Below are 27,468 nucleotides of genomic sequence, written 5' to 3' on the forward strand. Positions count from 1 at the left end.
CCAGGCCTAGTCCAAACATGCTCATTTTCTTGTGGGCACGGACCTCAATGCATTGCTGGCATTTAGGGGGATGGTGCTCCTACAGACTTGCTTTTTGTTTCCTACTCCACAACTCATTGCTGGGATGTTTCTGTGACCTAGGGGAGGGGGAGGGCTGAGGTGACATGCTCTGCACCCTGCATGGGACTGAGCTAACCAGGGATGATTTATTAATCAGTGTCATAGTTGGGTGGTGGTGGCACATGCCTTTAATCCCAGCACTTGGGAGGCAGAGGCAGGTGGATCTTTGTGAGTTTGAGGCCAGCCTGGTCTATAGAGTGAGTTCCAGGACAACCAGGACTGTTTCACAGAGAAACCCTGTTTTGAAGAACCAAAACCAAAACCAAAACCAAAAAAAAAAAAAAAAAAAAAAAAAAAAAGGAATATACATTACAGCCATTGGGAATAGGAAGCCAGAGAACACTATGCTTTTGAGACTTTACAGTACCTGTGACTCACAAAGAAGAATTTCCTATGAGAATCATGTTGTGTTTATTTTCTATAGTGAAGTGTGAGCATTCACCTCCCAATTCTATTATAGACAGGTGCAGCATTGCCCAGAGGATTCCACCAGAATATATCACAATTGATGTTCTGTTGTTCTCAAGATAGAATCCTAAGAAAATTCTAGCCCCTCATCTGTCTTGTGGTTCTGGGCCATGGCCAGCAGTCTCAACTTTATTGGCAAAGGCTCCTGGCCACTTATATTCAGCCTGAGCTCTTAATGAAATGGACCAAAGAGAAGCTTGGTCCATTTAAAGATGAGCTTTGGCATTTACTGCTTCCACAGATGAGATGTAACCCCCAGTATTATTTTTATCTTTTTGTTCCAAAATCTGACTCTTAGGGCTGAGTGTGTGCTGGTGCCATTTCTTGGAAAACAGTCTTTATTTAGCCACCTGTGTTGTGCTAGACCTTCTGGGATCCCTTTTCATGTTCACTTTAAAGAGAAAAACTTGTTCCATACAATATTTTGCTTGACTTCAATGACTGGTCCAGGTCTGGGATGTAGCCTGACTGGCTGTGAAGCTAACTGACCACCTGTCTGTTCCAGCTGGATGGACAGGACAGATAAGACTATGGCCTCATCACCTGCGGGAAATCACACAGGAGATCCTCTTTCCAGGGAGACCTCATGCCCGAACACAGCTCGGACAGGTTTATAAGTCTGGGCCAAACCACTGTGTGTGACCTGGCTAGTGGTCTTCTGAGACTGCCTTTGGAAGTTTACCCTTAGAGCCATGCCATCACAGTGCAAAGGAGCTCCTTGTGTGCTGTCCCATCCCTGCTGAAGCCTGTAGTGCAGAATGCTTCTTTCTGGCAGTGGTCCTTACGATTATCAGGAGCCAGCATGTCCATCCATCACCAGACCCAGGTGATACATGAGGGTAATCTAGCATGTTGGTCTCTACAGAGGCATCTTTACTAGAGAGAAATAAAAACTTCATTTCTTGCATGAAATAAATTTTAGTATAAAAACTTGGCATCTTTTCGTTTGTCTCTTCAGGACGATAAGTGTTAACATATTTCAGGTTATGTGGGTGTCCTCCTCTTGGATGACAAGACTAAGCCCATCTGTCCCTTGACTCACCCTGGTATTAACTCAGACTCCTTTTCTACAGAATCCCTCACCACTACTCTACCCAGGCTTCTCCAGGAATGGTGCTAAATCAGTGGCAGGCATTACTCTGAGAGATCTGCAGGTCTTTTGCTTTTCCTGTCCTATGTACAGTTATGATTAAGCTCCTACCCTGGGCTCCTACCCAGGTGCATACAGTTTAGGCTGTCTCCCAGGTGGAAGAGACTCCTGTTCCTGTACCCATTCTGACTGGGGCTGGCAGGCAGATCCCAGGGAACGAATGGGGTCTCCTGTTTTTGTCCTCTAATGACAGCAGATGTGCAGTGATCTAGGGCATCTTCAATTCTAAAAAGAATGAAATTAGTTTCTATTTAATATCTTTTCACCTGACTACTTCACAGATATACAGTCTTGTCCCAAACTCTTTATTCTGTGCCTCAGAAATCTTAGATTGTACCTTGTCTTACACTTTTGCCTTCATACAATTACTAAACCAGTGGTTGTTCTGTTGACAGCCAGTGAGGATAATGCAGCAGCGGTTGAACCAGGACCAAGAATTCAGAAAAGGCTACTGGCCGTGTGCTCAGTGGGGCCACAAATAGGAATTGTGATGTTCTGTGTGTGTGTATGTTTTGTGACATACTTAAACAGTTCCAATAGATTCTTCCATGTGTGAAACACAGCATATGCCCCACATACAGGCACTGGGCTGTCATGCCAACCCAGACATGCTTACACAATGTACACCTACTCAGTCACCACCCACATACATGCATGTTGACTTATGTACCAAGGCAACTCTGCCCATGTCTGCAGCTATGGCATATGCTTGGCAAACATCAAAGAAACAACTTTGCTTGTGGAAATTAAGGATGGTTTCCCAGTCTTCACAGAGAGTAAGACTACCACAGTCCTAAACACGAGAAACTGGACCAAAGGCAAATCATGGATAGTGTGGGGAGTAAAGAGAAAGGCTCCCCTGCTGGAGAGGAGTGTGGCTTCTCTAGGCAGCACCCCAAGGACACGTCTGGAAGCAGCACCAGTTCTGAAGGGGAGCAAAGCCGCTGCCATCTTCAGTCAGGGTCGGAGTCAGGGTCTGAGGAGAGCTGCCCCTCCATAGTCTCACACATTGCATCTTGCAGAGAAGTGAGGTGACCCCGGGGACTCATCCCCATGGGTTGGATGACTCTGTGCCTGCAGGGAAAGCACAGTGTGGTTGGGGAAGAAACCTAGTGTGTGTGCAGGGCAGGGGGTCTTGCTCATTCTTGGCTGTTACTTGGACTAGAATAAATGTAATCAGGCCCAGATCTAACTGCCACCTAATTAGCTTTGAGATGTTAAGCAGCCCTTTACATTCTTGTCCTCATTTACATCACCTATAAACAGGACACAATGCTAACCACAGCCTCTTTTCTGGAGGGTTACCCCTAGGGCAAGTCATCTCAAATGTCTAACACAGCCTCACTAGGATCCTAATCTCCGCTAAAACAGTCTCCCTGGGTTCACAGAACTGAATCACTCCCAAGTCTCCTAGCAGCAAGCCTTCCTCACAACACATACCTGGAGAGTTTGTCAAACATGTTCACTAGCTTCATGGCCTCATGTTCCTTCTGCTCCTCTGTCATGCCTTCCATAGGATTGGGCGGCTTCTCCTCCACCCTTCCAGTCACAGGGTTGATGCTGGTCCCAGGAACAGTGCATGGGAAGAGGGTTAGAGGTGCTATAGGAGAAGCGGGGCTGTGTGGGGCAGGCAGTCTCCATCTGCATGCTGACGGCTGGGTTAGCAAGAACCCACTTTCTTGGCTTTGGTTTTGGTAGGACTTCAGAGGGAGACCCCCCCCCCCCCATACCAGCTGGACGACTCTTACCCAGGGCCTCCTGGTTCCCAGAGAGCCCACTTGCTGGGCCTCAGTACACTCAGAACACAACTTGTCATCAGAACACAAGTGCCTGATTTTAGGTCTCACCCATTCCTCATCCTGTCCTACGCACTTTTGGTTCTGGTTGGGGGTGAGGATAGGGGATGGGGGTTATGGGGGAGCCCAAGTGTATATTAGGGGCACGTACCTGGCCTTAGCTTCCCTGTACTCCTCTGTGTCGGTGTCCTCATCCTCTGAGTACTGGCCCTCGGGCCGGCCCCCAGCCATAAGGCCCCTGGCAGCCAGGAGGCCGGCAGCATTTCCGTAGCCTGTGTACTTGATGAATCGGGGCACTGAAGACCAGGGCAGAGGTCAATGTGTGAATATGGCTGAGGCAGGGAAGGCCTGGGACTTGGGCTCCCCCAACTCACCACTCTCAGAGCATAAGACAAAGAGGAATTCGGCAGCTACCCTCTTCACATCTGTATCCAGGTGTGTCATGAGGCGGACAAGCTTGTTTCGAAGCAGGTCCCCCACCTCAGGCCGAGTCCTCACATCTCTTAGAGGGGGCAGAACCTGGGGAGGCAGCTGTCTCTAAGTGTTGGCTTACAGCAGCCAGGAGCAGCCTATAAAGAGGATCTAACCCATGTACCCCAGCTCTGTCTCCTTTTCCAAGTACCTGGGCCTTGAGGAACTTCCTGGCAGGACGGTGCATGCGGGCACATTCCGTCAATACGCTGAGCACAGGTGCCACACACTCCTTCAGCCTGTGGGTCTGAAGGAGGGCTTCTGTCACTGTGATATGTTCCCCATGGAAGATGGGGGCATACTGCACACTTCACCAAATAGCTCTGCCAACAAACTCTTCCAAAGAGGCCATGCTGCAGTAAGTTAGCTAAGGGCCAATGGTAATGATGGGTTAAGAAAGCATAGAAACACTAAACCAGTCATGGTGGCACAAGCCTGCAATCCCAGCACTTGGGAGGCAGGAAGATGAGACGTAAAAGGTTATCCTTGTCTACATAGGGTATATGAACGCCTTAAAAAGAAAAAGTAATGGAGACAGGACCTACTTTTGGAAATGACTGGAAAGCTTTGTGACTTGGGTCAAACAACTTACTTCTTTAAGACTAACTGCTGCTACTATAAGCCAGAGCCATGAATAAAATAAAAGCATCTGAAGCTGTCTGCACACATCAGATACACACTACCCTCAAGAAACAGCAAAAGCAAACACTAACTAACATCCTTAACCACAGTGCTTCATGGACAGCAAGCAGTGTACCTATCCCTTCCCTGCCTTCCCATTATCTCCCTGGAGTCCAATACCAGCCGTTATAGCAATAAGGGCAGGCAGTCACAGCTAGCATATTCAACACTAGCTTCTTTGTCCTCACCCAGCTCATAGGTGCTGAGCACCCTATGGCTCCTCGGAGATCTAATGAACCTCTATCTATGGCTTTCATCTGTGTGAGCTCCACAGGATAGGCTAGATCACCAGCTCTCTGGTCCCATATTATAACTGTAGGTGTCAGGTAACCCTTGGTTATGTCTCCTTAAGATGCAGAGGGACAACGGGGGTGGGGGTGGAGGTGGGGGTTGGGGTCATTCCTTTAATCCTAGTACTTGGGAGGCAGAGACAGGCTGATCTCTGAGTTTGAGGTCAGCCTGATCTGCAGAGTGAGTTCCACGACAGCCAGGGCTACACAGAGAAAACCTGTCTTGAAAAACCAAAATAAAAAATAAAAAACAAAAAACAAAAGATGCAGGACAACTAATGCTGTCACCTATGGCTGCCAATGTATGGGAACATTAGGGAAGCAGGAACCAAAGGCTTCTGAGAATCACTTAACAGGGAACTGCAGAGACCTAAAAGACAACATTCACCTTGGCAGACCCTGAGAAGCCTGCTTTTCTTTGGGAATCAGCAGCATTGAGGTCCACACACAAGCTGTATCCACAAGCTTCGGAGAGGGTCTGACTGAATAGCTATCTCTGGTGGGGCCACAGAGCAACCAGAGAAACTGTCCAAGTTATACCTTCAAGCTGACCTCTCTCCCTGGTGCAGAAATGGAAGCCACAACATAGCAGGTCCTCCACCTACCTGGTGCAGACGCTTCTCTAGGAAGGCAAGAAGGGCACTGATCACTTCCATATTGACTCCCATAAACTCTAAGGATCCTTCGTGTAGCTCCAGGGCGAGAAGGACATCCAAACATTTGAGGGGCAAGTTTCCCAGGAGATTCACCGTGTGGCTGGGGACAGACAGAGGCCTTGACAGAGTAACTCTAGCACAGAAGTAATCCCCGGCTCCTCTCCTGGGGTATACATGATATGGGGGACTGAGGACAGCACCGAGGACTAGAGGCAAGGGCAGGTAGTACTCCATTCAAGTTTGGTGGGGAGACAAACTTCTGCCTGTCCCATTCTGTCTGAGCTGAGATACCAAGTCAGGTGAGGTACTTATTGGTCACCACCAGCAGGAACACCATTGCCTTACAATGCCAGGGCCACCATTGTTTCCACCTTAGCTCTTCCCCTAGTCATATTCTGAGTTCCTGGGGCTCTCTGGGAACACTCTGGTTTCCCATCCCTCTGACAGTCATACTCTTACGGTGGGACCTGGTGCTTCTACTGACACCTAGGGCTGAGGACTAGGGTACCCATGCCTAAGTACTCTCCCCACTGTCAACACACGGTAAGTCCTGCCCCTTACCCGTGGAACTCCTCTGTGCGGTCTCCAGCAGCAGCAACCATCACACAGTGCCGCAGAAGGGTCCCCAGGTACCGGTAAAGGGCAGCATCTTCCTAACCAAAGACAGAAAATGGCTCCTGTAAGGAGGAGTCCCCTGTTCCAGTGCTCCAGGGCCACATGGAGCTGATCACTTGGCTTTGTCCACAGCACAGTTGGTGACCTTTGGCCACCTAAAGCCTTCCCACAAACACACCCCCACAACACAGCTCAGAAACCTTCCTTGGATTCCCTGCCTTGATGTCCCATTATCCTTGCCATGTCTGGCACCCAGGAAGTTGAGGCAGGAAGGAAGCAAAACCACAAAACTGTCCCAGCTGAGCTGAGTCCCACCCATGACTTCAGGCTACAACTTACCTCATCCACCTCCCTCTTGACAGAGTCAAAGGTGATGTTAAAGAGCACTTTGAGGATCTCCATGGCCCGCTCTGTCTCTTGGGCCGGAAGTACCACCGGGGGTTTTTCTTTGGGGCCCACCCCCAGCGTCAGTTCCAGCGCCTCAGTCAGCAGGCGCACACCGTGCAGCTCCTGAAACAGTTGCTGGCGCACATCAGTGCGAAGGGCAGTTAGCAGGAAAAGGAGCCTCAGGTCAAAGAACTGGACTTCGTGGGGATAGCTCCTTTTGCGGTACAGTCCCACACGCTCCACTAGCCTCACCACCAGGCGAGCCTCTGCTGCTAGCATCTGCGCTGCGGGGCTGCTGAGCACGAGATTGCACAGGCATTTGAGAGACTCGAGTAAGACATCCATGTCTGGGGGCTGTGGGATGGGCTCCTCTGAGATGGTGATGTCAGCATAGCAGGCTAGTGCATGGAGGCTCTGGCGGCTGGCAAATGAGTCCAGGCAGCTGCGGTCTCGGGTTAGGATTCGGATAGTCTGCAGCCAGGTGACACGGTGTGACGGTGACAAGCCCTGCTCCAGTAAGGAGACCAGCAGCTTTGCGAGTCTCTGTGGGGAGGGACAAAAGTGGATCCACCAGTCCCTCTTCTTGGGGCAGCCCATGCCTGCCCTAGGAGCCCCTTGGGATGGCACCTACCTTCCTGTCCTCCTGTTGGGCATCATCGAAGGTGAAGCTCTGGGAGTGCTGCAGGGAGGAGACCCAGTAGGCTCAAGTCCACGCGCAGGTAGGACCTGTGCTCCTCGAGTCAGGGCAGCCGGTCTGCTTTTACCTCTGAGGCAGCAGCCATTGCTCTGAACGCAAGGCAGGGCCCACCACCCTCGCTTCCCCTACACCTGCCCCACCACTGAAACCCCCGAGGCCCAGCCCGCCTCCCAAGGCCGTGCTCCCTGCCACACTCGCACGCACACCCCGGCCGCGCTGCGCGCACACCACTGCTTCCTCTCTCCAAGAAATTTCCTCAGCAGCCGGGTGCCTCTCACCTCCCGGTTGAACGACTGCAGAGCTTCTGTCACTGTGTCTTCCTCTCCCGTCTCCAAAGCATCCGCAACTGCCCGGGGCTCCATGGCCCCTGGCACCGGGTGCTGGAAGGCTTGGGCTGGGAAGACGCAATCGGCCAAACCCGCGGGCTCCGCCCAGGTCCGGAAGCCCCGAGTCCACGCGTGAGGGATGCCGGGAGCACAGCCGAGCAGAAAGGGTGTGCACAGGCGTGGGGCGGGCCTCCGGTTTAAGGTGGAGCCCACCTGGCCGCGATCGCCGAGCGGCTCGTCTTGGAACAGCGGCGCTAGCTAGCCAAGTAGCATCCCCTCGCCCCCCTTTTCTCCCTCCTCTCTAGCAGGCGTGGGGCGTGGAGGTGGGGTCTCGGCCCCCGCATGGACCGCCCTCCTTACGCACCGGTCAGGGAACAGGGAGAGAGATGAAGGGAGCACTATCTTCTGGTCGCTTAGTCAGCTGGAGCCCCACGGTCCAGACCCTGAAGCTCATGCTCCGCGGGAAAGACAAACACAACGACTCGGGTGGTCAAAATAAAGCGGATAGCTCGGCGAGGTGGCGCACGCCTTTATCCCAGCACCCGAGAAGCAGAAGCAGGCAGATCTGTGAGTTCTAGGCCAGACAGGGATACATAGTGAGACCGTCCTTAAAACAAACGAAAGACCGAACCATCAAAAACAATGTGGCCATCAAAGGAAAAAGAAAGTCCCAGTGTATGAGGAAGGGTCAGAGGGAAGCGAAAACCACCCGGAGAAAGCCACTCCCATGGGAGGGGCAATGGAGGGGCGGCCAGCCGCGGCCCGTCAGTGTGAGAGGCGTTCCAACGCTGGGTAGAGGGTGGGTGGCTGGGGAGCCGGGTCCGCACTCCGCGTGGCTGGAGGCATGGTCGGTGAGAGTGTACCTCGCGGTGACACACAAGCCATGCTCCAGCGGATGATCTGCCACCCGCTGAGCTAACCGGCGCGTGCCCTGCGCCTGCTCGGTGTCAGGCCCTGGCGTCTCCTTCGCCAGTCTCCTTCAGTTCTGTCCGTCCTCCGCATCTTGTAGTTCTCACACTCGGGCTTCCGCAGCGCCCGAGGCATCCGGCAGCTTTACCGAGCCGGTTTCCAGCCTCAGCTCCCGGTTTGTGCCCGAGCTCATGCTCCGGGTACCACCCACATCTCGGGACTACTATTGCTGGCCAATCCGCGGGCACGAACGCAGGCGGCCCGCCCTTCCCTTATTTACATTCCATGGAACAACTTCATTTTTGTTTCTTCCGCTCCAGTCCCTTCTCCCGGAAGTTATTATACCTGAGGCGGAACCGGAAGCCTCTTCCAGGAGCCGGTGCCACGTCCGTCGCTGTGCTGCGGTGTCCCAGAGTGGGGCTCTGGAGGGCGAGATGGCTGATTGGACTCGCGGTGAGGGCATCCGAGGGTAGGGGGATAGGAAGTGAAGTCCAGAGCTGGAGCCATCGCTCTATTCTCGGTGGAGGGAACCTTAGTGGGGGGTGGCGCTTACGTATTCCAGGAAAAGCAGAGACAGACTGCGGCTGGCGCCGCCTTGGGACCCAAGCCTGGGCATGACATCAATTTTGTCTGTGGTTGGTGCCAGGAGCTTGAAGCACAGGGTCCAAGTAGGATTTTACCGATGACGGGGCCTCTCGGTGCCTCTGTTCGGTATGCCAGGTGTGATACTGATGCCAAGGCCACACTAATGACTATGCAGTGGTTGTCAGGACACAGAAGTCCTTTCTTTTAGGGTCTGGTCACATGTGTTTGCTGCTGCTGCTGGCCTTCCCCATTGGCGGGTCACATCGAGGTGTTTTTTTATGCTTCAGACCGGTGCCAGTCTCACTAGGGAGGTGATTTTCACCTGTGTACCGAGACCAAAATTCTTCATGTCTAGCCCCAGTCCATCGGAGTCAGTTTTCCACAGGCGCAACACTCTGGGATTCTGAAAGGTCCTGTGTGGGTAGCAGAAATGAGCTCCATAGCTTCTTCAGTAAAAGACGTTTCTTACATTTTTCCAGGACACAGCCTTCCTGTGACCTGTTTGAGTGTTCTGTCTTTCCTATGCCCCTACCAGAATTTACTCTTTTCCTTGGAGATCAGTGCCACAACCACAGATGGTAATTTCAGCGAAGGCAGTGTTCATTCAGGTTTGGGAACAGTATGCAGCAGGGTAGTATAGATTGAGCCTGCTGGTTCTCCCTGCCTATCCTTGCTTGGGCATGGACACAGGACATATGCTCACATGTCTGGTGTATAGGTGGTCCACCTGTTGGAACTCAGGGTGGGGCCTGCTAAATTAGCCGACATATAAGGGCCATATCTCCTTAGATGTCTCACTGGGTCATACTCCATTGGAGTGAGGAGTCAGGGGCCACAGTCATGGGCGAATACTACCCTTCAATCTCTCTTTCTTGCAGCACCGAGCTCTGGTGCTGTGGAGGAGATTCTAGACCGAGAGAACAAGCGGATGGCTGATAGCCTGGCCTCCAAGGTTACCAGGCTCAAATCGGTCAGTGATGGCCCCTTTCCCTTACGTGTGGTACCTTGGTGAGTGGGGCTAAGACGGTAGGAAGGAGGCCATATGTTGTCTGTGGACATGCTAACTTGAGTGATGCCTCAGGTAATATCTTGACCTTTGTAGCTTTTTCTGGTGGTATCTAGCAGGGTTGTGGGTAAAGTCCGGCTGGTCTGAAGAGAAGATGGGTGCTGCCATCCATGTTCGTCCTTGCTTGACTCTGCTCTCTCTATATCCCAACCAGCTGGCCTTGGACATCGATAGGGACACAGAAGACCAGAACCGATACCTAGATGGCATGGTAAGTATCTGTAGTACATACAGGCTATACAGTCAGTTCTGTCCCCATGCTGTCTGCTCTGCTGTCTCTACCCAGTAATGCTAGTGTGGTTGGGTAGTCAAGGGTCTCACCTCTATGTGATCCTGTTGGGTCCCTCCTGCAGGACTCAGACTTCACGAGTGTGACTGGCCTACTCACAGGGAGTGTGAAGCGTTTTTCCACAATGGCACGGTCTGGGCGAGACAACCGGAAGCTTCTGTGTGGTATGGCCATGGTCTTAATTGTGGCCTTCTTCATCCTCTATCACCTCTTATCGAGGACAAGGACGTGAGCCAATGGGAGCCAAGGGCAGCCAGGCTCTCCTACACCTGGTATCCTGGTTTCCTGAGGACCTGATTACAAAATAGATTCCTTTGAAATTATCATCATGGGTCATTCATCTTCCTAAGATGGGACAACTGCAGCTGCCTCTGTCATAATGAGCTCATGTCCTGTGTATGAAGGAGGAAGAAAAAGGCAAAACCCAACCCTTCTCCCTGGTGCTGGAGACACTGTTAGAGCCAGAGCCAGAGCCAGAGCCAGAGCCAGACTGTATGAGAATGAACCAGATCTAAGCAAAGCATCCATGAGTTCTGAATTTGCCTACTGTGGCCGACAGCCTCAGAAGCCAGCATTTTAAGGATCTTCTGTCTTGCCCTAACTTGTCTATGCCTAGTTAAGACTATCTGTGTTCTTGAGGAGTCTGGAGCTGACACCAAAAGGGGATAGGGCCATAAACCTTCTTCAAATGCTGGTCATCAGGATGAATATGTCAGTAACTCCAGGCTGAGGCTGCTGATCAGGAATGGACCTGTGCAGGCCAAGAGTCAAGGCGATACCCACCAGTCACCGGCTGAAGTCAGAGCCCAGGGAAGAGGCAAAGCTATGGATTGAGAAGTAGACTGCAGCCCTTGTTATCAGCATTGGACTAAGATCCTTCTGGGCCGTAAGACCATGTGTCTAGGAGCTGAAATATGTTCCTTGGGATTGGTAATCTTCTCACTGCCAAAGATGTATCCATCCCCAGGCAAACAGGCTGAGAAATGGTATGGTGTGGCTTTTCAAAGCCAGGTGGTACTGGAGTGGTCTTTCTGCTAGGGGTCCTTACGGGGCAGAAAGCCACCTATGAAAGAATTTATAGTAGGAACTTTTGACCTTGTTCTGAACCTTGCCCTACTCTGTGCAGCCAGTCTCCCATGCTGTGGAGGAGCTTGAGCCACCTTCTTGTTGCATAATTAACTCCACAGACTTGTGTCTCCCTGCTCTCCCGATCCTCCCTTCCTCCTTGGCCAGTCCCATTTGTACACAAACTGACCAGTGGAGCTGACGGGGCCAACAGTTTCTGAGAGCCCAGCACTTTTTGTTTTCACATAAAATGTCTAAGAAATGAACCTTGAAGTTCTGTGCCCTTCTCATGTCTGTGTCCTCCTTCTCTCTCTCTCTCTCTCTCTCTCTCTCTCTCTCTCTCTCTCTCTCTCTCTCTCTGTCTCTCTCTCTCCTTCCCTTTCTCCCTCCCTCCCTGGACTGGCTCACTGCCCACCCATGTGGCCATACTATGAGGTCTGTCTGTCCAGAACCACACTACCTCCGAGTTCCAGGTTAAGCCAGAGTCTGTCATAGCCTGGCCTCTTGCCTGTAGCAATGCCTTGCCGTTGATGTGCTAGGCACCTTCCCTTCTTCCCTTACGGAGCAGCCTTTCTTTGCACACATTGACTTTAGGTTTATTTGGCCCTTCCATTGCGTCTGCCTGAGCCCTAACCCTGTAGGAGAAGGGCCCATCCTGGCCTATCCTTTGTTTTGGCTACTTCCCCCACTAGGTGCAGATCACTCCACACTGTTGCTCTGTAGCTTTGCTGTTTGCCTCCTCACACTTCCAGCTGGGCTCATCTAGCTTGTGCCTCATTCATAGGCCTCCCATTGCAGGCACTCCATTTGTCTGTGTCTCCAGTGTCCGTGGGCCCTCTGCTTGTCACCAAGCATGGTAATAACTGCCTGCATTCTTCTTCCATCTGGACCCACAGCAGGCATGTTCATGTTCCAGTTTTGTCTTCCTGGAACCACGTGCAGCTGACTTCTACTCTCTGGGCATGTTGGAAAACCCTAGGTATTTTGTTTTTGTAAGATAGTGGCTTGCTGTGCATCCCAGGCTGCTCTTAAACTATGTAGCCTAGGCTGGTCTTCAACCCATGATCCTCTGGCCTTAGAATGATGGCATTACGGACATGTGCATTCAATCCTGGCTTCCTGAGACACCAGGGACATCCAGCAACCCGCTCATCTTGCTGGTGCAAACTAAGTAAATATTTGCATTTGGGGGTAACTTCCTCTGGAGTAGTGTCCTTGCCATCCATCTGTGAGATACACCCCCCTCCCCAACATGACTAGTTTTGTCTTCAGGTCTCCACCCTGCTCCACCTATCTCCATGGCCGTTTGAGGTTCTCCAGATACTCTGAGCATCAGGGTTGTAGCACTTGTGACATTTAACTGTTGTTCTTGCATCAATCATGTGAAGGGGGATACCAACGCCACAGCCACTGGGTCAGACCAACTTCCTGAAGGTTGTAACCATGTCCTCCAACTCAGGCCTGTACACCTGTTGTTTCCCCTAATGTGTGGGTGGGTCCTCAACAGCACAAGTCACAAGAAACTTTTGGTGCCCAGTGTGAGGGGCTGTGTGTATGAACTACCAGGTCCATCCTACAGTTCAAGGCCTCTTGCTAATAAAATCTTGGACACAGTGTTTTCCTTGTCCTCATTTCCCAGGGATTTGCATTATTTTGAGCCAACCCTAGGCTGTAGCTAGCCTTGGGCACTGAAGTCCACTCTCCCATCTTCCAGGGATGCCTTGTCTCCCTTGGGCAGGGCAGCCACAGACCCACCAACTAACTTCCTTCTGTGTGGCCTCTCTCTGCCAGTCTGAGAGTAGTGACCCAGATAGTGTTAACCTCCCAAGGGCTGAGGAAGTAAGGACAAATTGGCTGGGACACACAGGCTTGTGTAGGTAAAGGTCCCCAGTGGTGTGTTGGATAAGCCACTTTGTTTTGCACTAACTGCCCCAAAGTTGAGGTGATGCTGCACCCCTGCTTCTCTGGACCTCTGAGAGCCCCTGTAGACACTGTCCTCAGACCCAGCGGAGATGCCAGCTCTTGCACACATCCTCCTACTGGCTGGGGTTGGAAACAAGCTCCACTAAGATTTGGACGTCCTGTGGTCAGAACTTGAGGCAGCACAGTGGAAATGGCCATGTGTTCTGCCATGCCCAGGCCTTCCTGGCAGGTAGGCTGGAGGTGTGTCTCCTTGAAAGCCTGCAGGCCAGTGCTGAGATTCTGGCTGCTATGTCTGTGTAGAGTGATTGCCTAACCTTGCATGTATGGAGCTTCCAACACACACACACACACACACACACACACACACACACACACACACACACACATTCTGGCTGCTATGTCTGTGTAGGGTGATTGCCTAACCTTGCATGTATGGAGCTTCCAACATACACACACACACCAGGCATCAGTCATCACTTTTGATGGACCCCGTTATCAATGTGCTTTGGATTGCTGGCTCTTGGAGCAAACTCAGCCCCCAGCCCTTCTACTTTCTCTGTAGGACCTCCATGCCAGGAAGCCAACTCAGGGCCCCTCTGGATAAGCTTTTGTCTTTTCTACAAGATAAGCCCTTACAAATGCAATCTGTTTATTAAAAATTTGGACATGGCAGGAAACAAGATTAATAAACAGGAGATAGTATAGAAAAAAATAAGTTGTCAAAACTGTCCAAACTAGTGTGCTGTGTGGTGCAGGGCCAGGCTGGCAGTGGACTTGTTGGTGAAGTGCCCAATCCATTGTCAGCCCAGTGCATTTCTGTAGGAGGATTGTGACCACAGGCTGATGGGTTGGAGAGCGGGGGCTATTCCACATCGACAACCAGAGGAGTCATGTAGTCAGAATGCTTGATGCCAAAGGTGACAATGGGGGCACAAGGCTTGTTCAAGATCACCTAGGAGGAGGACAAGGATTTTGAGGAGCACTCTCAGCCTGGGGTTGGAATGAGGGGCTCAGTCCCTCCTGAACTTGGGGCCAAGGTTGCCAGTATGAAGGCCATGCTGTGCTAGGTAACCCTTAACTGCTGCTGGGGACAGTGGCTGACCTCTGGGATAAGGCTAGAACCCAGGGTTCCTGTAACTGAAAGGTGACCATCAGGGCCACTGCTGGAAATACACAAGATCCTAAGGGTGCACGATCCCCATTCACCCTGGCAGGGTGCTGGCCTCCCGACACATTCTGGATCATTTCCCCTGACCCCTATCTGACCCCTCAAGTTCCTGGACCTTCTCAGGGCTGTGAGCTCCTGGTCCTGGCTTCAGGGTCTTATCCCCTGGGGGCTCCACCCGGGCAGCCATGGTGTACTGTGGAGCCTTGAACTTGGTCACTTGAACATCAGTCTGACGGTATGCTGCAGGACCTGGAGTCTGGAAGATGAGAGGGCACAGACAGGCTTGGCTTTCCCAGAGCATGTGGCCCCAGAGGGTAGGGTTAGGTGTGGGAACACTTGACTCATCAAAGACACTTAGGCTGTCTGCCAGCCATGGAGCAACACCCCATTGTTTATGGGGTGGGAGTGTTAACTATCAATCTCAGCCTCACTGTGGCAGTGGCATTCCCAATGTGCCAATCTTGTGTCCACTCCTCTGAGGGTATGTGCAAAGCCCCTTTTCCTGTTGGGACACCATCCTGATCCCTTTGGCAAAGGCCAGGGGCTAGTGAGGCCAACAAACTCCTGAAGTGCTATTGAGTGCTGTGTGTCTACTCCAGGGCCTTTGCACCAGCTGTTAATACAGGTAGACATTTCCTCCCCTAAGTAGCTCAAGCAACCTGCTCCCTTCTTCCTTGCTTCCATGTCCTCTATCTAAAATTAGTGTGTGCCCTCCAGGAAGTACCCACAAACACCTTAGCTTGTTCTCAGTATCATCACATCACCCAAGTTGGCCTCCTGGCCTCTCCCCACCACTGAATGTAGCCTGAGCATGTGGCAGGCACCCAGAGGTGGAGGGGATGCAAGAGCTTCAACAGGGCAGTTTGTTGTCTGGGAATTCGTTGGTCTTGTGGAGGGGAGATCAGACAGCTCATTGGGACCAGGCTTTGTACTCAGCTGGGGTGACCCTTGCCTTGTGCAGGTCGTCGCTGAAGCTGCCTAGCTTGCTGCGGCCCTTGATGGAGAAGGAGGGCTGGGAGACCTTGCCCACCGTGTGTGGCCCCATTACCACAGGTAGCATGTACGCAGCAGGGCCTGTGGGTGATGCGGGACGTTAGGCTGGGGCAGACCCATTACCTCCACCCTGTGCCAGGACCCCAACTCCATCCTATCAGTTGGCTGGCTGCAGCAGACCTGGAGTGCTGTCCACTCGGAAGGTCTTGGTCCGGGCAGAAATGGAATGACTGGGTGCTGAGTCGAACACATGCTTGGTAGATTTCTCTGGAAAGTAATCACCTGGAGAGGAGAGAGGGTGTGCAGGAAGAACAAGCATCTGGGGTTCTCCACCCCACCCCCAACACTTGAGTGCCCACGAAGGATGTCCCAACAGTTAAGACACAGGGCCTCTGGGTTCCAACATGGTGATTGAACAGATTTGGTCAGAGATGTCCATAGTAGAAATACTGGCTGCAGGATTGTTTTCAAGCACTGGTGTGAGCCTTGTCCCTGGTCTCCGGGTAGTGGAGGACTGGTGGGTTTCAGGCTCTGCTGCTCAGGCCTGACGGTGTCCCCAGGAGCAGGAGGAAGGAGGCTATCTGGCCTTCACATATCAGGACATGCATATTAGGGCCTGGAGCAGAAGTCGGGGGTCACTCACCAGGGCCAGGGGTCAGCAAGGTCTTGGCCTGGTAGCGTCCCAGGATGGAGTAGGCAGGGCCAAGGTCTTTGCCAGTCCTGAGTATCTTGGGATTCACACTGTAGCGGGGCCCTGGGGAGCAATTCTCCGCCAAGAGCATGGGAGCCCCACGGAAGCTGTAGGCTGGTGCTCGAAGTTTGGTGGGTGTGTGCTTCACAAAGCCTGTGGGCACAGGGGCTCAGGGCTGCTGGAGCAAGACATCCTTCTCTCTACTGGGAGTTAAGGATTGAGCCCAGACCCATCCCAGGCTATGCCATTCCTGGCTTCTTCCCCTGTCCCCACCAAGCCCCAGGCCCTTAGGCAATCTTACCCGTGGTGGGTGGTATCAGGTACTTGGGTCCAGGACTGCTGTAGAGGGCCATGATGGGCCCCCGGGGGCGATGGGGCCTCCAGGTTCCCACCCATATCTCCTCTGCCATGGTTGGCTCTGTCCATGGACAAGAGGGTGACCAGGTGCTGGGATGTCTTGTCCCATCTCATTCCTGGCCCTCATGTCCCCATTCCTGGTTCTGCTGATACTGCATCTTTGCAGGCCCAGTCCTTGCCCATGGAGACATGGGAGTCTCGAGCAGTTACAAGCAGAGGGAGTTCCCCATTCAGAGTGGTGAGCTCACCCCTCCCCAGCTCCAAGATATGGAGTCATGCCTTCAGGGTAGGCCCAGAGGGGCTGCCCACTCTGGCCCTGCACTGACTATTCTCTTGGCTCTGGGGGAGCATGGGCAGGTCAGAGAACTTTGCAAAGAGCTGGCTGGCAAGGGTGGAGAGCTTCTTGGCTGAGCTGTGTCATGGGTGAGAAGGGAGCAATTGGGAGGCCTCACCTCCTCCGTGCAGGAATGGGCTTAGGGCAGCTTGGGACCCAGCCTTCTCACCGGTAGCCTGTCCCCCTGGCGTCTGTGCCAGGCAGTTCCCTAAAAAGGAGCATGGAGAGAAAGCTTCCCTCTTTCCCCCAGTTTTGAGAATTGGGGAGGGGTTACTGCCCCTGAGCTCTAGAATGTGGCTTTGTCTCACAAGGAGTTCTAGATCACAGTGTGTGTAATGGAGACAATGGCCTCTGCCAGAGGCCTCTCATCAGAGCTTACCCTTTCCAGAGACCTTGTCTTCAGGGAACCACCACCCTCTCCAACAATCTCTCCTCAAGGGAGTACATACATCTCCAGGGACCACATGCCTACCCAGGTGCTCCCACCTCTTTAGGGAATTCTGTCTCTCTAAGGAGCCCTCACCCTCTCTAGAGAACCCCTCCTTCTAGAGACACCCCACCTCTCTTGGGACCCCCTTACTCTCTAGGTTCTTTAACTATTTTGGTGGCTGGGATAGACGGAGATTTAGTGAAGTTGCAGGGTCTCCCTTAGCCTTGACCCATAAGAACTCGCTGATTTGGGGAAATGGAGACAGTAGGCTCTGGCTGTTGGGGGTCTGGGAGTGCAGGGTTGGGTTGGAGACTGTGGTGGGCTTCTCTAGAAAAGTTGCCTTTTCCTACACCTCCTCAGACCCTGTGGTTCTTTCAGCTGCCCTGCTGGCAAAGCCCACTTCTCAGAACCCTGGGTGTCCTTGTGAGGGTTCTGGCTCAGATTGGGCTCTCTTTCCTAGGGTGATTTGGGAAAGAGAGATTGTTTTCAAAGCTTCCAGTGCCTATGTATCAGCTAGCTGTACTATTGCCTGGCTTTTTAATGCATAACTCCTCTGAGGAGTCACCAGCCTCATTGAGTCCTCAATCCTAACATAGGCCTGCCTTTCTAGATTAGCGTCCACCATCTCACCACTGTAGACCCCACCCCTACTGGATACCTCCCTGTGTTCACATGGTGTCCTGAAGCTGCTCTCACACATTGCTTCTGGAAAGTGACCCCACATATGAGTCTGTATCTTTGGGTGCTTTTTGATCGGACTTTTTGTGTGCCCCTGTGTTGCAGGGGGGGGGGGAGAGAGAGAGAGAGAGAGAGAGAGAGAGAGAGAGAGAAGCCAGTGCCTGGACTGCAGGAGGCTTTATTGATTTACAGTTTGAGGGGGATTTTTACTCGTGAGGAAGCAGTGGTCTTAGCTCATCCATGGCTGCTTGTGTGGCTGGTCCTGTCGTTTGTGGAAGTCAAGCGTGGCTTAGGCCTGCTTATGTGTCCTCTTGATCATCTAGCACTTGCACCTGAAAGAGAAATGTGTGGGGACCAGGAGAGCAGGTAACCAACAATGAGAGCTACTAGTCCCAGAGGCAGACAGGTCTGTGCATACCAGTGGAGTAGGCAGGTTCTGCACACTGTGGTCTACCCTTCCTAGCACCTTGGGGAGTTGTGTGCATATGCACTGCCTATGTGGGAAGCAGGACTAAGGGACTCTGGAGGTTTCTCTGTGTGGTCCCCACCTCAGCTTGCTAATGCAGGTCTAGGGGTGGGGGGTAGACTGGCGATCAGTGTCATTCACGGGTGGGGTTTGGACGAACTGCACACATTTGGGGATGAGAGTCCCAGCCCAATTACCAGCAGCTTGACCAGTTGCTCTTTATGCACAGGTTGCAGGCCATCGATACAGGACTTGAGCTCTCCCAGTGCTGCCTTGGCCATGTCATTGACATTGTACTTGCCCAGGGGCCCCTCATAGAGCTCTTCTGGGGTTCCCACCAGCAGCGTTTGCAGGAATTCCATGAAAAACTCATTGTTATCCTCAGCTGTAGACAGCCCTGTATTGCAAGGGGGATATGGTGCCAAGGGAGGGGCTTGATCTCCTTCCCCGTCCCACATCTTCCTATCACTCCCAGGACAACTATCTGCAGATCCCTTCCCCATTACCACTACTGGGAGCTGCAGCGGTGGTGTCCCCTCTGAGTTCCTGACCTCGCAAGGGAAGAACAGACATGTCCTGATGCAGGGGAATTTCTTCCCAGGATCTAGCTGGATTCAGAGGGTCTGGCCAAGCTGGGTTGAGCCAGGGTGGATGGCAGTGTCCTTGGTGGTTGGTTAGTGTTAGGTCAGGGTGGGTTGGGCTGGGACTGGGGTCAACAGATTCCTTGCACTTTGGGATGGGGTCTGTGATGCCGGTAGGCATTGTCTAACTGATCCCAGGATTTCAGCCCCTTGGTTCCCCTTATCACCTGCAGAAGTAAGGCCTGGACTTACCACAGATGCAGAGTAGGGTTAGAGACACCAGCAGAAGAGTGCTGCTCCCCTTCATGGCGGCAGTCTCAAGAACTGCTTGGGGGATACCAGGCTTTTATGCTTTAGTAGGTGGCACCTTGCCCAGGGGCGGGCCATACCTATCAGGACCTGTCAGGCCAACTGGGCCATGCATGTCACTGTGCTCCACCAGGTGCCAAGAAGTGCCAGACTTGAGTGGATCATAAGGGGGCTGTTGGCAAACAAGTTAGGGTAAGTGGAATAAATTCCACTCAGGGTGAGCCAAATGCCCGTTAGTTAATAGAGAGGAGTGCCAAAGGCCATGGGTGACCTCCAGGATGCAGTGACAGGTTCCAGATCTTTCTTTGGGGTTGGGACCCCTGCCTCTGCTTAATTAGCTGCCTAGACCTACTCTGTACTTGGAGAGGGGTAGGCTGAGGCCACCCACTACTACAGGCAGGAGAGGAGCCTGGGCACATGAAGTCAGAGGGGTGGGGGCCTTTCTAAGGTTGTGTGTGTGTGTGTGTGTGTGTGTGTGTGTGTGTGTGTGTGTGTACAATCCAGGGCCACAGGAAGTCTGAAGTTGGAGGCAGTGTCCAGGGAAGACAGGATGGTCCGAGAAGAGTTTTGGTTGGGCGTTGTCCTGCCTCTCTCCTATCCTCTGCTGCCACCTGGTGGCTTGATGGTCTCTCCTACGTAGTGCTGATTGCAGATCCTGCTGAGACCCAGGAGGCTCCTCCTCCAACACAGAATTCTCCCTCTATCCACAGTCAGAATGAGCCCTATTATCCCATGTCTGAGCAAGGCATCATGGTGCCCTTCCCTTGCTTATACTTAGCCTTGTGTATGCTCTGCTGGACATAAGCCCCAGAGCACTGCTTTATGCCCCTCAAGCACTGTCCCAATGTTAGTTCTTGCCTACTGAGACTCCTGTTTATAATGGATATTTGCTAATTTCCTTTGCTAGCATGAAATTAATCTATAGTGATGGAGCCCAGTTCTGTGCATAAGTCTACAAATGTGGGAGTGAGTCCCTCCTCTCGTGCATACCTCACCCTTACCCGGGCTCTGCTACTGTTGTTCTGGATATTCAGCACATGAACCTGAACTTTCAGACATGGAGGTCCAGATGATCAGGTGCAAGGCTGCAGCTGCCTGGGAGGCTAGAAAGCCTTCCTCCATAGAGGAGATAGAAGCAGCACCCCCAAAGGTGCATGAAAGATCAAATCATTGCTACTGCTATTCGCACACCGATGCCTGAACCCTGAGCGATGCCTATACCCCAAGTGGTGCTGACCCTGAGGGGCGTTCCCTGGTGACCTTGGGACATGAAGGTACTGGAATTATGGAAAATATCGGTGATGGGGCTACTAAGCTGAAAGCAGGTGATACTGTCATCCTGATTTACATCCTACAGTGTGGAGAATGCAAATTTTGTCTGAATCCTAAAACAAACCTTTGCTAGAAGATGAGTCATTCAGAGGAAAGGAAATTTACCTGCAAAGTAAAGTCTATTTTTCTTTTTTTCAAAAATTTTCTTTCCCCACAGCTTTTTAAATTTTTAAATTTATGTATACAGTGTTCTGCCTGCATGTATGCCTGAACGCCAGAAGAGGGCACCAGATCTCATTATAGATGGTTGAGAACCATATGGTTTCTGGGAATTGAACTGAGGACCCCTGGAAGAGCAGCCACTGGTCTTAATCTGTGAGCCACCTCTCCAGCCTGGAAAGTCTACTTTTTATTTCATGGGAATCAGCACATTTTCCAAGTACACTGTTGTGACTGACATCTCTGTTGCTAAAATTGATCCTTCAGCACCTTTGGATAAATCTGCCTTCTTGGTTGTAGCATTTCAGCAGGCTGTGGTGCTGCTGTGAATACTGCCAAGGTGGAACCTGGTTCTGCTGTGTAATCTTTGGTATAGGAGGTGTTGGATTGAAGTGATCACGGCCTGTAAAGTGGCTGGTGCATCCTGGATCATGCTGTTGACATCACTAAAGATAAATTCGCAAAGGCTGAAGAATTTGGAGCCTCTGAATGTGCAAACCCATCTGTCCCGACCTGCAGGACGTCAACCTGGGGCAAGAAAGTCAGGGATAGGGAATGGGGACAAGAGATGCAGAAAGAACGACCACAAGACAGGATTCTGATCAAGTGGCAAACTTTACTTTTCTCAGGCTAGCTTATATAGTCAAGATATGGGGAGGGGCAGAATGGGTTGTTTGCACACCAGGTGTTAGTGTAGGCAGGATATTAGGAAGCCATAAAGAGAATGTTTGGCAGGGTGAAGAGTTCATGAGTAAGAGGTCCAGGAATGGTTGCCTAGGTGACTGAGCCTGTGGATGGAGGACTGGGTCAAGTTGTTTCTTTTCTTGAGCTGAGGTTCTAAAGATCTGCTATGTAAAGGTTAACTATGTGGCCTGCCAAGCATGGCCTAGGATCTCATGCCCAGCCCTGAGATTTGGCTCCCAACACCCATCCAGGAAGTACTCAATGAGGTGGGGGAGTGGACTACTCTCTTGAGGTCCTGGCAAGACAAAGGTCAGGAGGCAGCTCTTGGAGCGGCCCACAAATGCTGGGGCGGCAGGGGGTGGTGTCAGTGTGGTGGTTGGCATAGCAGCTTCAGGTGAAGAAATCACCACTAATCCATTCCAGCTGGTGACAGGATCACATGGAAAGGCACAGCCTTTGGAGGCTAGAAAAAGCTGGTGTCTGGATATATGTCCAAAAAGATAAAAATTGATGAATTCATACTGGCAATGAATCCTTCGACCAAACTGACAAAGCCTCTGACCCAAGGCACTCAGGGGAAAAAAGCATTCTAACTCTTCTAAAGATATAAATAGAGAAGAGAACACTGTTCAGCCTGTACTTTCTCCTGTGATTGGATAGGAACAGACTGACAGAACATTTACAAGCCAACAGCCTCTTAGACTTCAGAAACTACTAGAAGAAATGTGTTTATATAATTATGGTTCCAATCAAGGATAAGGCAAATAGTCGGTCTCTGAATTTTCCACAGGAATAACAGCTGCTCACATAGGAATATTTTAACATAATAAAAATACTTTTGGAAAAACAAATGTGGGAGCAATTGTGCAATGCAGCATTTATCACTGGAGTTAGTGGGAGCCGATTGGACTCCTACCTTACTGTGGGGCTCTTCGTGGGTCATCTTTAAAGCGTGGCTCTGAGGGCTGCATGGATGGCTTAGTGAGGGATCCAATGCCAATCTTGGCAACCCAACTCTGATCCTCAGAACTCACACGATGGAAGAAGAGAACTGACTCTTGCAAGTAGCATTTCCAGGGGCTTGACCCTGACATCTGTTTTGAGATCCCCCCACTCCCCAGATCTGACACAGAACTGGCTCTTCTAAAGACTCTGGCTCAGCTTTTGTCACTTTACACTGCCCTCCACTGGGTTACAAGTGGAGCAAGTGGCTCCCTGGCCTCCCTTTGTGGTACCCAGTTTTCAGTTATTCCTCTTGCATACCTTAGATCCTCAGCAGCACACACCGGCTGACACTACCCTGCAGGCTAGCTTGGGCAGAGCATTTGAGGGTCCCCCTGCTGCCTGCGCCTGTTTACTCCTCCTGTCTTACTGTAGGTGACAGCATTGCCCTTATCAGCAACCACATGCCCTAAACCCTGTCCTCTCCTCTCCTGAGTACTTGTTCTCTACCTCTTCCGGTACCACTGCAAGGTCGTTCTCTAGTCATGGACAGTGTTTGGACAGTGTTTGCAGTGGTAGTCCCTTCACTTCCCATTTCATGTACACTCTGACCATCTGGTCTTGCTCCCTTGAGTATCTGAGCTCTGAAGTTGTTTGGCATCACACTTCCTGACCCAAATCATGTCCAGACACTTGTATTTGTTGTATTGCCATTACAGTTAACTCCTTGGCCTATGCCCCCCTCCTCTCGTACTGTCTTGTGCTGGTTGGTTTTTGTCAACTTGAGACGAACCTCAGTTGAAGAATTGCCTCTAACAGATTGGCCTGTGGAAAAGCCTGGGGGGTATTTTCTTGATTAGTAACTGATAGGAGAAGGATCAGTCCTCTATGGGCTGTGCAACTCCTGGGCAAATGGTCCTCAGTGGTATAAGAAGGCAGGCTGAGGGCTGGAGAGATGGCTCAGAGGTTAAGAGGACCGACCCTTCCTCCAGAGGTCCTGAGTTCAATTCCCAGCAACCACATGGTGGCTCACAACCATCCGTTATGAGATCTGGTGCCCTCTTCTGATGTGCAGATATATATGGAAGCAGAATGTTGTATACATAATAAATTAATAAAATCTTAAAAAAAAAGAAGGCAGGCTGAGTAATCACGCAATCACGTGACCCTCATCAACTCAAAGCACTGACGTGGACTGGCTGCTGCGCACATGGATGCAGACCCAGCCCTCAGCCCCACAAAACCCAACAGACCTTTCTGTGAGAATACTGAGCAATGCCCCTCTGCCTCCCTTGCCTGATATTTAAGTCATGTAACCTATCCACACTCATACTGAAAATCATCAAACCCCCAACTGCAGTGTGGGGGAGGAAGTAGCCAAGTTATTTTGACATGTATGTGTCAGTGGGCACCACACCATGGCTGCAATTTGGCCTGAGTGGGTGCCTGCTATTGTCTCTCATTTTATATGATCCAGAGAGTGATCTATGAAACCTAATTTACAGTTTTTGTGTGTGTGTTTGTTTTGAGACAGGGTTTCTCTGTGTAGCTTTTTTGGAGCCTGTTCTGGAACTCACCCTATAGACCAGGATGGCCTTGAACTCTCAGAGATCTGTCTGTGAGTTCTGGCATTAAAGGTGTGTGCCACCACCGACCAGCTGGATTTCCAGTTTTGAACAATGTGTTTATTAAGCAATAAGTAGTGAATGAGAGAGAAACATCATTAAATTAGATACTCAGAACATCCAGAAGAAGCTTGACTTTGCCTTTGTAAGGCAAACATTTGGAGTTTCCCAATAGAGCAGCTCTGGGCAGAACAGAATGTCCCCTCAGGAGAGGATTCCAATTAAAAGAACAAACAAGGACGGAGATAAAGTAATCAAATCAGGAGCTGATGTGGTCACAGTTGAACTGCCTGTCCCTGAGCTTTTCAGGCAAAGCTTCCCCTGGCAGGGTGTCCAGCTTATTCCCACTGCAGGGACTTTTGATAAACACAGTGACATCTGTTGGATGTTGTTAGTTTTGACACAATAGTAACATCTGTTACTAACATCTAGCTGTTCTCAAGGGTACAGTGGTTTTTCATTTTTTTTTTTTTAAACTCTTGAACTTTCTTTGCTATTCTCTTTCTTCCCTGTCACAGTGAGCGGAGCCAGCCCATCCCCAGACCTTGGAGGACACTTTGAGACAGACATGGATCTTAAAATGGGAGAAGGAGTCAACCCCACTTCCAGAGCCAACTTCTCCACACATGACAATTTATAACTATAATCTACAGTGTCTTCCATCTCCATAATCTTGCTTCCTCCCTCCAGGGCCTGACTTTCCCTCAGCAGTCCACTTCCTCCCCCCATACCCCTTCTCCTTCTTTGGAGCCCCACCCTCCCCCTCAGGCCCCTGAGGGCCCCCTCCTGCTGCTGTCAGGCCCAGCTCCCTCCCCAGGGCTTGCTTCCTCCCTAGGCCCTGGTCCTCTTTTCCTCAAGGAAAAAGTGTTTTTTTTTTTTTTTTTTTTTTTTTTTTCCCCACCAGGCTCCAGACTGTAATAAAATGTGGGGTTTCTGAGGGCCTGGCTGTTTCCCTTACACACCTCTAAAAGAGGCAGTTGTGGCAGGCCTGAATGGAAGGAACAGAGCAGTCCACAGGACCTGGCCTGTACCTGTCCAGAGTCACTCGCCTGACATGTAGGCTGGTGCCTGTTGCAGGCCTCTTTCCAGCCATCCTTACAGTTTTGCCTGTTGTGGTGCACTTACGGTTCTGCTCCCTCTGTGTCCCAGTCTGTCCTCCCTCACCTTGAAAGAAACATTAAATATTTTTAAAAACCTGTAAAGCTTTTTATGACAAGCAATTTAAGTCTCTCCCAGCTTATAAAACTTACGAAATTTTAAATCTCTACCTCATAAGATTTTTTACAAGAAAAATCTTTTAATTTTTCCCACCTGGTTAATCCCCTACCCCCACACCTGGTAAACCTTTTGTTTATACACAGGTCTTGCTTGCTACATTCCTGTGCCTTGAATGGCTAACCCTTTCCTTCAGTTCCTTTGCACTGATTAAAACAAAACAAAAACAACAACGACAAAACCAAACTAGCTAACATGAGGAGGGCAGTGAGGATGGACCCAGCCAATGGTTTTGATTAGTATAAAAACCTAAGGAACTTCTTGCCCTGTGAGCTTGCTCTTCTGCTCTTGTGAGTGGCACAGCCTTCTAATCAGAAGTGAAGCTTTGCTTAGTTGGAGTGCTTTAACTGGAGTGATGGTCTCTTTCTCTGAGATTCTGAACTTATTTCCAACAACCCTGCCAAGCTGATATGACCTCTGGGGCAGTTGGAGCTGCTATGTCAGATCAATGTCCATGGGTGTTGGCTGTCATCTTTTCTGACCCCTTGTGAATCTGATGGCATTGATAGACACATCAGAAGATTCCTGAAGTTGGGGGCAAGAATCAATAATGCCTGGGTCCCTGGTTGACACCTATACTGTGCACTAGAGAGAGGGCTGGGCTTAGGCCTCAGCTTGTTCCAGAGGTGACTGAGGTCTGTGCTTTGCCCAATGTCTGCCAAAGGATTTACCGAGAGCACCAACCTCACAAGGATGGCTTAAATGCACCTTTAATTCTATGGGGGGGGGGAGTTCCTCATTTGGGGCCATGTCTAGACATTCCATCACCCCCATTTTTAAGAGTTCTGGATACAGGCAATGTCTTTCATTGGCTTCCAGACTCCATGCTGCCCCAACAGTCCTTGTCTCTCAACTCTCAACAGGGCAGTTTGGATCCTGGTTCTCTCATTGTACCTGTCCCTCAGAAGCTGGTAGCTGTCCACAAAAAGTAGGGCCATCTGCAGTGTATATGGTTCTTAGAGATATCCATAATGGTTAGCTGATTCTTGGTGGTCTGGGCATAGGAAGGGTAAGAACCAGGGCTGAGCTTCCAAGTTCTCACTTACAGCCCATCCTTATATACCCTTTAACTGTTGGTTCCCAAGCCATGGCTGGGAAAAAGGAGCCTTTTGAGCATTTCCTCAGTTTGGCTCAGCTCCCAGTATTTCACACATATCAATTCAACAGTCCCTTTTCCTATCCGTTGAAATTCATCCTCTGAAAAAGGGCTGGGTGTGTTGGTGCACACCTTTAATCCCAACACTTGGGAGGCAGAGGCAGGCAGTTCTCTGATCTACATAGCAAGTTTCAGGACAGCTAGGAATGTCTCAAAAAGCAAGCAAGCAAGCAAAAAAAAAAAAACAAGCAAGCAAGCAGACAAGTGCTTTTTCCAGAGTGGGGTTCAGACACTCTAGTGTGGGGCTAGCAAGGCCCTTGAAGTTAGCACCATCACTGTCACCTCAGATCTGGCCTCTTGGGACAGATATGACTTGGGTCCTTCCCAAGGCAGGCCTTAGAGAAGATGCAAAGTCACTGAGGAGTCAGGAGAGGTTGTGTTCACTAGGGAAAAGGAGTAAGATGTGGTTTGATGCCAGGGATGGTGGTGCACACCTTTGACATCAGCACTTGGGAGGTAGAAGCAGGTGTGTTTCTAGGAGTTTGAGGGCAGCCTGGTCATTTCCTCTGAGAAGTGTCTGGTGTGGAAGCACTAGGCCACAGTTCTGCTCTAAGTTAATCCCGTTCACTCTTTTCCCCTCTGAGCTATATGAGCAAGCACATACAAAGGTATTAGCGCTGGTCTGGTTAACTGTTAACGAACATTTACTTTACTCATTTACATCATGCTGCTGGGCTCATTCCTTTCTCCCTGTCCCTACATCCTGCCTGTGACCTCAGTTGCCTCTTCTCAGAGGTCTCCTGGATCACCTGGTGTGATGGTTAAAGTTGTCAACTTGACAAAATTTAGAATGA

At 51.0% G+C, this 27,468-nt stretch overlaps 5 protein-coding genes across 10 annotated transcripts in view; 2 read left to right on the forward strand and 3 right to left on the reverse strand.

The window, feature by feature from the left end:
• Sirt3 (sirtuin 3) overlaps window positions 1-1,518 on the forward strand; it is a 25,020-nt gene extending 23,502 nt beyond the window's left edge. For all 5 annotated transcript variants that reach the window (XM_027409033.2, XM_027409035.2, XM_027409034.2 and 2 more), the window contains one exon: window positions 1,094-1,518. In XM_027409033.2, the coding sequence (XP_027264834.1) occupies window positions 1,094-1,114 (21 nt within the window). In that variant the 3' untranslated portion in view covers window positions 1,115-1,518. The remainder of the gene's footprint in view (window positions 1-1,093) is intronic.
• Ric8a (RIC8 guanine nucleotide exchange factor A) lies at window positions 515-7,746 on the reverse strand. The gene is made up of 10 exons (XM_027409030.2): window positions 7,610-7,746; window positions 7,266-7,313; window positions 6,587-7,177; window positions 6,194-6,285; window positions 5,582-5,732; window positions 4,157-4,252; window positions 3,909-4,053; window positions 3,686-3,830; window positions 3,179-3,298; window positions 515-2,812 (listed from the first exon to the last, which is right to left on the reverse strand). The coding sequence occupies exons 1-10, from the start codon at window positions 7,691-7,693 to the stop codon at window positions 2,692-2,694; spliced, it is 1,593 nt and encodes a 530-aa protein (XP_027264831.1). The 5' UTR covers window positions 7,694-7,746; the 3' UTR covers window positions 515-2,691.
• Window positions 7,747-8,733: 987 nt separating this feature from the next.
• Bet1l (Bet1 golgi vesicular membrane trafficking protein like) lies at window positions 8,734-13,187 on the forward strand. The gene is made up of 4 exons (XM_027409037.2): window positions 8,734-9,019; window positions 10,030-10,121; window positions 10,372-10,428; window positions 10,571-13,187. Exons 1-4 carry the CDS (start codon window positions 8,758-8,760, stop codon window positions 10,736-10,738), a joined length of 579 nt encoding a protein of 192 aa, XP_027264838.1. The 5' UTR covers window positions 8,734-8,757; the 3' UTR covers window positions 10,739-13,187.
• Window positions 13,188-14,166: 979 nt separating this feature from the next.
• On the reverse strand, window positions 14,167-16,759 carry Odf3 (outer dense fiber of sperm tails 3). Its single transcript, XM_027409041.2, has 6 exons — window positions 16,648-16,759; window positions 16,299-16,499; window positions 15,836-15,937; window positions 15,615-15,736; window positions 14,778-14,918; window positions 14,167-14,446 (listed from the first exon to the last, which is right to left on the reverse strand). Exons 1-6 carry the CDS (start codon window positions 16,754-16,756, stop codon window positions 14,357-14,359), a joined length of 765 nt encoding a protein of 254 aa, XP_027264842.1. The 5' UTR covers window positions 16,757-16,759; the 3' UTR covers window positions 14,167-14,356.
• A 1,556-nt stretch (window positions 16,760-18,315) lies between these two features.
• Scgb1c1 (secretoglobin family 1C member 1) lies at window positions 18,316-20,077 on the reverse strand. Of its 2 annotated transcripts, XM_027409039.2 has the most exons (3): window positions 19,445-20,061; window positions 18,809-19,008; window positions 18,316-18,477 (listed from the first exon to the last, which is right to left on the reverse strand). In XM_027409039.2, the coding sequence occupies exons 1-3, from the start codon at window positions 19,497-19,499 to the stop codon at window positions 18,445-18,447; spliced, it is 288 nt and encodes a 95-aa protein (XP_027264840.1). In that variant the 5' UTR covers window positions 19,500-20,061; the 3' UTR covers window positions 18,316-18,444. The 2 variants fall into 2 exon arrangements, with proteins under 2 accessions (XP_027264840.1, XP_035298013.1); XM_035442122.1 differs by lacking the exon at window positions 18,316-18,477 and having other exon boundaries at window positions 18,484-19,008; window positions 19,445-20,077.
• Between the last annotated feature and the right edge of the window lie 7,391 nt (window positions 20,078-27,468).

The sequence above is a fragment of the Cricetulus griseus genome, chromosome 3 (assembly GCF_003668045.3).
Source record: "Cricetulus griseus strain 17A/GY chromosome 3, alternate assembly CriGri-PICRH-1.0, whole genome shotgun sequence".
Lineage (NCBI taxonomy): Eukaryota > Metazoa > Chordata > Mammalia > Rodentia > Cricetidae > Cricetulus > Cricetulus griseus.

Excerpts from the sequence above, each read along its gene's own strand:
- Scgb1c1 (XM_035442122.1), bottom strand. The coding sequence starts at position 19,499 with ATGAAGGGGAGCAGCACTCTTCTGCTGGTGTCTCTAACCCTACTCTGC. Across the intron at positions 19,009-19,444 it reads AACCCTACTCTGCATCTGTG|GGCTGTCTACAGCTGAGGAT; the intron begins GTAAGTCCAGGC and ends CTTGCAATACAG.
- Odf3 (XM_027409041.2), bottom strand. The coding sequence starts at position 16,756 with ATGGCAGAGGAGATATGGGTGGGAACCTGGAGGCCCCATCGCCCCCGG. Across the intron at positions 16,500-16,647 it reads CCTGATACCACCCACCACGG|GCTTTGTGAAGCACACACCC; the intron begins GTAAGATTGCCT and ends CTGTGCCCACAG. Across the intron at positions 15,737-15,835 it reads CCGAGTGGACAGCACTCCAG|GCCCTGCTGCGTACATGCTA; the intron begins GTCTGCTGCAGC and ends CATCACCCACAG.
- Bet1l (XM_027409037.2), top strand. The coding sequence starts at position 8,758 with ATGCTCCGGGTACCACCCACATCTCGGGACTACTATTGCTGGCCAATC. Across the intron at positions 9,020-10,029 it reads GATGGCTGATTGGACTCGCG|CACCGAGCTCTGGTGCTGTG; the intron begins GTGAGGGCATCC and ends TCTTTCTTGCAG. Across the intron at positions 10,429-10,570 it reads ACCGATACCTAGATGGCATG|GACTCAGACTTCACGAGTGT; the intron begins GTAAGTATCTGT and ends TCCCTCCTGCAG.
- Ric8a (XM_027409030.2), bottom strand. The coding sequence starts at position 7,693 with ATGGAGCCCCGGGCAGTTGCGGATGCTTTGGAGACGGGAGAGGAAGAC. Across the intron at positions 7,178-7,265 it reads CCCAACAGGAGGACAGGAAG|AGACTCGCAAAGCTGCTGGT; the intron begins GTAGGTGCCATC and ends CCCTCCCCACAG. Across the intron at positions 6,286-6,586 it reads TCAAGAGGGAGGTGGATGAG|GAAGATGCTGCCCTTTACCG; the intron begins GTAAGTTGTAGC and ends GTCTTTGGTTAG.